This window comes from Poecilia reticulata, linkage group LG9, assembly GCF_000633615.1.
Source record: "Poecilia reticulata strain Guanapo linkage group LG9, Guppy_female_1.0+MT, whole genome shotgun sequence".
Lineage (NCBI taxonomy): Eukaryota > Metazoa > Chordata > Actinopteri > Cyprinodontiformes > Poeciliidae > Poecilia > Poecilia reticulata.
In genome coordinates, this window is record NC_024339.1 from 14079383 (window position 1) to 14088814 (window position 9432).

The 9432-nt window shown below is 37.9% G+C and overlaps 1 protein-coding gene across 1 annotated transcript; it reads right to left on the reverse strand.

The window, feature by feature from the left end:
* Positions 1 to 2442: 2442 nt before the first annotated feature.
* On the reverse strand, positions 2443 to 9039 carry psat1 (phosphoserine aminotransferase 1). The gene is made up of 9 exons (XM_008418061.2): positions 8669 to 9039; positions 6531 to 6591; positions 6359 to 6428; positions 5819 to 6024; positions 4528 to 4700; positions 4231 to 4400; positions 3829 to 3957; positions 2931 to 3068; positions 2443 to 2805 (listed from the first exon to the last, which is right to left on the reverse strand). The coding sequence occupies exons 1-9, from the start codon at positions 8723 to 8725 to the stop codon at positions 2703 to 2705; spliced, it is 1107 nt and encodes a 368-aa protein (XP_008416283.1). The 5' UTR covers positions 8726 to 9039; the 3' UTR covers positions 2443 to 2702.
* Positions 9040 to 9432: the final 393 nt, after the last annotated feature.

Genomic DNA, 9432 nt, shown 5'->3' on the forward strand with positions numbered 1-9432 from the left:
TACATCTGGAAATTCTGTGAATCTTCTGTTGTGAATTTTATCTTGTGCAGGTACGTGCACTCACACTACAGTTGTTGATTTCATTTTAATTAATTTGTTTGTGCTTTAATTGAGTGTTCATTGTATGTTTTATCGTTTTTGATAAGCTTTCTGTGATTGTTAGGGAGAGTAAGAGTATAAAAACCATAGTTTTATGGGTTTTTTTTTTTTTAAAGGTTAATTATTTTACAACTGCAGAGCACCAATAATTCAAAACGGTTCAGCCTTTAGTCTTTCCTTTAATATTCAATTTTTATTGTATTTTTCATTTTGATGCAAAGCCACTTTGAATTAAAGGATGTCTTAGAAAAAGGAACTCATTTTAGATGACATACTCAGTTTCCCAACAGCCTTCAAACCTACAGAGATCTTCCAGTTAATCAGCAGACAAGGCATTCATAAGTTCCCCGATGACCAAAACGAGCAAAATGAAAGAAACGAGACTCACAAACGCATTTCAGCACACAATTTAGGATAACCGCGACGTAAGCTTCAGAATATTTCAGAAAACTCGGATGCAGGATGTTTTTTAACGCAAAGATTTCAGGCATTAAGCGATATGTGCCTGCAGTGGAACATGTCAGCCGTTCAGCACACAAAGCTTCACACAGCAGGACCAACATCTCTCTCCCTCGTGATCCACAGTCAACAGCAGCAGCCAGCCTTTTCTCCCCTGCTTTTGGTATTGATATTTGCTAACAGCCAAAATTACTTTTTGGAAAGCATCATCTGGGATGTTATATAAAATAATAACTGCTGGATCAACTTTACCTTGTGTTTTATTACATCTTAAAATGAAAGTAAGAAAATGGAAACTTTTTTTTCCCTTTTTTCTTACATCTCCTCGGGTCACCGGCTGGAATCAGCGTGGAGACAATCTGCCTCCTTTTTTGTGCTTCATCACGGATTACAATCTCAGTCTTTTGTGCTGCGCTGTGTTATTTCATGCCGTTTTTCCTAGAATAAGAGCCTTTTAGTAAAAAATAACAAATCCAACACATTTTATTGCCACATCAATTTGCAGCAGCAGAAAAGCTGTAATTTACTGAGGAACTATGTTTGCTTCTGAAAATGCACATCTCCTGGTATCGCCACAGAAACCTCTGTTAACAGCATGCTTCTGTGTATGGAAAGTGGGTGTATTTGTGTACCAATAGATTGGGAGAAAGCTGTAAAAAAATGTATAAAAAACATTGTAAAGCAAGGGGCATATTTCCAGTGAAGGTTATGGTTTGTCCCTCCTGATGAGGGCATTTTTCGCCAGTGGTTGTAAGATAAACTCCTCTGCAGTCTGTAAATCTGTCTGATTTTGGCTGCATGTTGCCATGAAATAAAGAAGCAAATTCTACATATAACTTTCATAAAAATCTACCTTTAAATCAATATTCCAGGTAATATTTTTCCAATTAATCATCTGAACATATAAATGGGTATTTATACTAATACCTTGTTGGATGTGATTTCATAGATAATGTTTTTATATGTAACATTATACGATACAAAAGACTAATTAAATTGAATCGCAGCTTCTCATCTCGTCTGCAGTTTAGAAAAAAGTGTTTCTGGAGTAACACTTCCACCTAGCGGCTGATTAGTGCAAATACAACTGGTTTCAATCTGTCAGCAGCCAAATAAATCCATGGGGTTAGAATAGTTTAATCTACTTGGTAGCCAGGTGATATGATTTAAATGATTGAATGCACACAAACACAATAAATAGATTTTTTTTTAAACTTGAGTAAAAATAAGAAGTATATCAAGAGAAAGATAAATATGTAAATATAACTAAAAAGCTAAGACATGATAGAAATGAACTGGTCTAACCAGTGGTAAATAATATCTGGGGCCTTCATTTAAGTCCCTTTTCTACCCATGTATGTAAATGCTGGGTGGGTGGAAACCAGTTCAATGATTAATCCATGGTGTAAAATGGTCCTGCTGTTTCCTGGCTTTTATCAGAAAACCCAGAGCAACATGTTGGATCAACTGCAGCTGTCTGGTTAACCCTCAGATACCTCTACAATAATCAAACACACTAAAAATGAAATTATGCACCAGTTGTTTTGTCATGAGCGTGTGAATGGGTGAATGAATGTAGTGTAAAACTCTTTGGAGTTCTCTGGGACTAAATAAAACACTGTACTGTACAAGTACAGGCCATTTAACATTTTTGTGTGTCTTGATAAGAAACCTTTTATGCTAGTAATATTTGAAGAGGCTGAGTTAGTCAGGTATGATCCAATGAGGATACCTAGGTTTTTGTGCATGCTGGAGTTTTCCCCCATATGCAAAATATGCAAAAACATTTTTATCAATGTTGCCTAATTTAACCTTCAGGATTTTGCAGCTATTATAATTAGAAAGTCAGCAAAGACAATTAATTTTGGTCTTAAAGCCATAAAATAAAGGGAATTTCCAAAGTAGATTTATTGAAAGGTGAGTACCTTGAACTACTTAAGCATGTAGATAACAAAAACAGTATTAATCAACAAAAATAAAGCAAACTGCTACATAAAACATACGTAAATAAGACTAATGTGGAATTAGTGGTCATAGTCCATTGGGAACAATTAATAACAGTTTTCAAAACATTTAATTTTCAACATTTACTCTGAAAATCTTCCGAAACAAAGTGACAACTTGTGCTTTTAAGTGCTGTTGGTTTACTGGTGGTCTTTGAGGAAACTTCTCATGTAGTCTGCAAGGGCTGCAGCGTCCTCCAGAGTTACAGCGTTGTACAAGGACGCACGCATTCCTCCCACTGACCTGCAGGGGGAGACAAACACTCCTGTTTATGCCTACAAAAACAAAGAACCTGAGTCTTTCAGTTAGAACAAGATGGTAAAAATGTAAACGTGGAACAATACGAGGTGTGTGGTTGCGCAACGGACCTGTGTCCTTTCAGTGAAATCATCCCACGCTTGGCTGCACCCTCCAGGAACTTCTTCTCCAAAGACTCATCTCCTTCTTTCTTCCCAACACGAAAAGGCACGTTCATGCGGCTCCGACACGCAGCGTCCACAGGACATCTGACCCAATGGATGACCACACAAATGGTGAGGCTTTGTTCTTTGCTACAGAACTATTAGTACTATCTGAGGGTCAACTATTTTGGTTACGTGAATAACTAAATTGAAAGTATGAGTTATTACTCTGAAGGCAATTTAGATCAATAGCCTAAAGTTAAAAAAAATTTAATTGGTCAACTTATTTAGATTTAGTATTTCCAAAGATGGTAAGAGGAATCTTTACCCTCTTTCAAATCTAGGGTTTTTGTCATATGGACATAAAATGCGCTGGTCTTTGGGCAGATTTGGGCCAAGTTTAAGTTGGAGAGATGACCTGACTTTTGACTCATTCACACTTTTCATCGTCTACTCAGTGAGTGCAAGGTGATCCAGTTCTGTATCTCCAACAAAGGCCCATACCATCACCACTGGTGAAGTGTTTCTGCTGATTTGTTATTTTTGGTTTTCTCCCAAAATGTCGCAGTACATTATGACCAAACATCTCCACTTTGGTCGCAACTATGCAAGAACCTGGGAGCGCGTGGCTGCTTTTCCCCTCTTCGATCACATGGAACCAAAAGAAAAGTACTTTGAAACCTGTCAGCAGAGTTACTGCAGAGTAATGGTTTGTGTCTGAGACCAGTGAAGTTAAACTTCTGTGCTAAATTTTACAACAGTTTAACAAGTTCACTCTGAAAGCATTAGTCTCGTCTCTTCCAGGTTTTTTTTTTTTTGCAACACTTTGTATTTTAAGTTACTTTCCTGAAGTTTTAGTACTCACACATAAAAACCATTTGACGAGTTGATGATGTCATAAATCATGGAGGACTTCTGCTTGTTGAGCGTTTCCATGGCAGCGCTACCTCCGTTATTCTTGATCCACTCCAGAACCAGACCCATGATGTAGATGCTGAAGCCAATGAACAGGATTTGAAATAAATAAATAAATAAAAATCTACTCTTATTCTTCTGTCTATTGACAAAATACTAAACACGTTAAAGCAAAAAGAGTAAATGTAAATCTCTCTCTCACTCCATCTTCACTTTTCTCAATAAATGTTTCTGTCTATGCAGCAAAAACATTTTGGCTAGTTCTCTTTTTCTTTAATTAAGCTTCAGCTAAACTTGCGAGCAAATCTATGTGAATGATACGTCCTCATGCCGTAAACAGAAAAGTAGGTACCTAAAACATGGGGGAGTGTTGTAGAGGGAGTTCATTTCAGCCTGCACCGTGTAGTCCAGCACAATGGGGCACTCCTTCAGGGCGTGGCCCAACAGGTCTTCTCGCACGATGACCACCGTGACGCCGGCGCAGCCCACGTTCTTCTGGGCGCCGGCAAAAATGAGCCCAAACTACACATTGCCAGTACGAGGAAGACGTGTTAGATCACAACCATTTGAAACACGAGAAATGTTCCCATCAATGTCTACAAGGCGGGTGGGGAAAGGGAGAAACAAGCGAAATTCATTTTGCTGTCACCTTTGATACGTCGACGGGCCGTGACAGGAAGTTGGAGGACATGTCGCTGACGAGGACCACGCCGTTGGTTTCAGGCGTGAAGTTGTACTCCACGCCGTGGACCGTCTCGTTGCAGCAGTAGTACACATACGATGCGGACGGGTTCAGGGTCCAGCTGCTGGGTTCGGGAATTTCTGGAAGAAGCACAAATGAAACAAAACGAAAGCTTTATTAGTAGTTATTCAAAGTAGAGGCTTAATTCTTTACATACTAGTAGCCTAAGTAGATGTGTCAAAGGTGGAATGTAATGTTTAATAAATAAAAATAAACTAAAGCAAAAATGGTCCAATGAAATTGATCAAATACAAAATTGTGCTTAGCTAATCTTTTTCCATCTTTGACTACTGTGTTGTACAAATATGTAACCATTCTTATTCCAGACTGCTGGCCTTTCTTTCAGTTTCTATATCAGCTTTATTAAAATGTTATATTTATACATAAACTGCTCACAAGTTATTTTTATACAATTTTCTAGGATATCCAGATGATTAACTTAATGAGTTGAGCATCAATGTTTTATTTGGAGAACTCTGACCGACTCCTGTTATATTGCTATATTTGTAAAATAAATTAATTTCACAATGCAAAAGAATAAACACATTTTAATTCATTAAAATCATTTTGTTTGTTCATCTTCATTACTTTTTTAAATCACGTCTTATTTAATGTTTCTCAGTTTTTTCCTTTCATGCATCTTGTTTAGTTGTGCCCTGATCAACTGAATCTGACTGTATCATGTTAGAAATTAGGTTAAATTACACTGTGTGTAACCAAATCTGACTAAATGACTGGATTGGACCAGAATGAATTAGAAGAACTCAATTTGGATTGAATTGGACTCTGTATAACTTTGTAAAGCGCCCCTTCGTAGCGTTTTTTAAATTAAATATTCATTTGAAATGAATATTTCTGCTGACATAATGATGATTCAAAAGTACTTTTGAGGTTTCCAAGTACTACTGTACAAAAAGTCCCTGTGAGAACTCAAAAGAGACACAACCATGTTGAACAAGCAGCTTCATTCCAGAGTCTTTCACTGGTAGTTGAGTCTATTGTTGATTACGCAATATGCTGGAAAAGCTGCCAGATTCTTCTGAGGCCCTTTCCTGATGCAGCCTGAATGGCAATGATCCACTTCTAAGATCTGGAGATATTCTTTTAAACTACTTTTTTTATTTTTTTAAATAAAATTTAAAAAATCAGCTTCTGTGCTCAGATGACGACATCATGAAACGTTGCCATGCACACGTACTCGTGTAACTGTCCAGTTTCGGGTGGATGATGTTGACTTTGCCGTATTTCTCTGCTTCTTTTGCAGCTTTAGCTGACCACGTGCCGGTCACCAGGTAGTCGGCGCACCTGTCCTCTTTTAGGCCAATCAGGTTGAGGGGAACGCCACTGAACTGTCCGGAGCCACCGCCCTGCAGAAACAGCACCTTGTAGTTGTTTGGGATATCTCTGTGGAGACAGAAGTCACTGTGTTACGACGCCCAAGCCGAGGTCAGGTTTACGCACAAACAAGCAGCAGCTCATGATATACCGAAATGTAAATTTTTTTTTTTTAATCACTATTTAGACGGTGTTACACTTATTTTTACATATATATTTGAGATTGAGTCCTAACAAAATTTATATGTCAACATTCCACAGTTTTTCAGACTAAAACATCCAGCGTTTGGACATTTTTCATGAAGAAAAAGAAAATCAGTAGAAACTTAATGGATATTTGAACAAAAGGCAAGCTTTACGAACTGAACAGATCAATGGATGGAATACTAAAACTTTCACTTACAACAATTCTCGAAGGAGACTCTCTGACTTGTTGATGATTTTGGTGAAATCTGCTGATCGATGGCTCATCTCTGATTTAAGGAGTAAAACGCAGGACGTTAGATATTATTTTCAATAATATTCACGCCGGATGCCAGACATATTCTGAGCCCAGATCAGTTTTTCCTACCCACCAAGAACACTGATCCCAAGGCCGTTGTAGTTAAGAAGCTCCTTCTGAGCTTGAAGCAGCACCTGCAACACATCACAGATGAAGCATCTCTTCATTACAAATGTTGAACAATGTTTTACAGATCTGAAAAATGTTTTGCAAGAATACCGTTTGAACAGCTGGACAAAAACGTTAATCTATACTCAGGTGGTTTTGGTATTTATCAGAAAACAATCAGGACAGGTTGATTTTAATGAACAATGTTTGCCATGGGGGTTAAAAATAACCTGTGGGAAATAATTTCCATTTGGCTAAAAAAAAAATATTCTTAGCTTCAAAAATCAACAGGAATATACCTAAAAGCAGATGTTAAAACTGATTTTATATATACAACATATAAATAAAACAAAATTAACTGAAAAAAATTAACTCTTGTTTCTTATTGTGCTTTTTGTTTGTTTGTTTGTTTGTTTGTGCGGGGGCAGGGGGGTGAGCTAAAGGAAATATAATGTATTGGTTATTTTTGTAGTTACTGGAGTGGAATTTGAAATTATAGTTTTGACACCATCTTAATGGTGCTATTATACTTTACAATCATTCAATATAATGAGCTTATTGCAAACTTTGCTTGCCGCTTTCCATTAATTGAACATTTAAAGATTTTAATGATGCATGAATAAAAAATGTTCACCTGCAAATTTATGAGTGAGGGAAGATCTGAACCTGATGAAGGTAAATGACAGGCCTGACACACATCTGCATATCTAATCATCAAGATTAACGCCCAGCATCCAGATTTCTTTATTTATCAATTCATCTGTCTTCATAGATTAGATCAGTGGTTCTTAACCTGGGTTCGATCGAACCTCAGGGGTTCGGCGGAGCCTCTGCCGCGGAGGTAAAGACACACTTGTGTAAAGTCGTGATGACGCGCCGCTTTGCCATCACTTGCTGCAGAGGATCACGTTACATTGCTTAACCAATCAGAGCAGCGGAGGAGCCTTGATTGAAGGAGCTCCACTCTCAGCATGGATTTGAACTTGTGTCTTTAATTACTTCAGCAAAGTTCACAGTTTTTACCAAATTCTGTAGCTTTCGGTGAACTTCTAAATCTGCTCCTTAGTCGCATCTTTTCGGGGTTGGTACTGCCTCTAGTGGCGTGGGGGTGGTAACACAACTAATATAATTACATTACTAAACCAGAATACCGAAAAGTCTTTATTATTAATTGTTCATTCTCTTAAGAATATAGAGCTAATTAAATAATCTAAACAAGACCTTAAGGTGGTCCCAGTTTCTCTCGATGGCCAGCCTGTTTAAACTGTGACAAATTTTAAATATCGTGGGTCATTCCTGGACAGTCAGCTCAACTTTGCTGAAAACACTGACTATATTTTGAAGAACTGTTCTCAGAGACTCTACCTTTTAAGTAGACTTAGTGATCCTGGGGTGACCCAACTAGACCCTAGTTGGGTCACCATTCAGTCTTGAATTTGGGGGAAAAAAATCATATTTTATTTATCACTACAGAAGGGTACCGTGAAAGCGCATATGAAACTGGTGGGTTCGGTACCTCAAAAAAGGTTAAGAACCACTGATCTAGATCAATATATATCTCTCTATGAATGTTTTTATATTTTAAACTGATCAGTTGTTGGGCAAGTCTGTGCTGTGATTTCTTCTTCTGAACAAGCTGTTTTTTTCTGCCATCTAGAGGTTGGATGTTGCAGCTGCCAGTGAAACACAATAGAAGAAGCAGGTTTCCACATGAATGAATGGAGGCTGATGCAACTCAGCAAGCAGTTTTCAGCCTGATGAGCTGCCACCATCTGTTAGCCACTAAAACCAACAGCCAGTTTTCACGCATAACTGCACAAAGCGACGGGGAAAATGACCCATTTCACATGGAAAAATTAAGTATCCTGAGTTAAAAGACACGCGATATTAAAGACGAGGTTAAACGCTGCAACATAATAAAATAAAAATAAAAAATAAAAACATTTGCAAGGATGCATCAGCAAAATAAAAACACGTTTCAACACAGACAGTCAAAAAGATCTTTACGAACAAGGCAGATATCTCTGCAAACTAGCTCGTCATGTTTTTCGGCAGATTGTCGAGACACATGCACGCAAAGAAAACGAGCAGCTGCAAACTTACAGACTGAGGTAGTTTGGCAGGTCCAGCTCCAAAGTTGATGGTTTGTTTCTCCTCCATGATGTAAAGAAGCTCCTTAGTGCAGATGCGGGATGTTGCTTCAGTTGGTCTTCGGTTGGTTGCTGTGAGTTAAGGAGCTTCGCTTGACTGTCACCGCTTGATGCTTGTGGAAAGTGAGGCGTTCAGGGGAATCTAGTAAAATCCCAAACTGCATCTGCTACCTTAAGCAGTGGTAAGAAATTTAAACCTGATGTGTTTGTAGCAGTGTTTTTACAAAGACACACCCGTGCTTTAAACTTATGATTATATATTTTCTTAATCTTGTACATGCTAGCACTGAATTTCACAGAAGTGTTTGCAAGTTAAGCGCAAGAACAGTAAAAACCAAAAACAGAACAAAAAAAAAAGGGGGCGGGGGAACATTACTACTTAAGGTAACCGCTAATGAAGTACAGTTGGTCAAATAAAACCCGAACAAATTCTGATTTATATACTTGACTGATTTTTGTTGAGTCACTCTGAACTTTCAACATTCCTGAGTAAAATGAAGATCAGATGACACCTTTAATTTGTGGCGGGTACGATAAGCTTCTGTTGTTAAATGAAACGAGTTCTTCTTGTTGTAATCTTTTACATAATCTTAACGATCAAGTTATTCAAGTTATGAGACAAAAATCCAGTCTTGTGCAAAACTCATCTGGAAAGTGGACCACCTTGAAATTAACAAGTTGTATCAAAATGGTGATCAATGGCATGCCCAAAGAGGA

What these genes read in the sequence shown, in the direction of transcription:
- psat1 (XM_008418061.2), bottom strand. Translation starts at nt 8,725, where the DNA reads ATGGAGGAGAAACAAACCATCAACTTTGGAGCTGGACCTGCCAAACTA. An exon ending in GAAACTGGACAGTTACACGA is followed by an intron (nt 4,701 to 5,818) that starts GTACGTGTGCAT and finishes TGCTTCTTCCAG; the next exon opens with AAATTCCCGAACCCAGCAGC. An exon ending in TCGTCAAATGGTTTTTATGT is followed by an intron (nt 3,069 to 3,828) that starts GTGAGTACTAAA and finishes CCATTGGGTCAG; the next exon opens with ATGTCCTGTGGACGCTGCGT.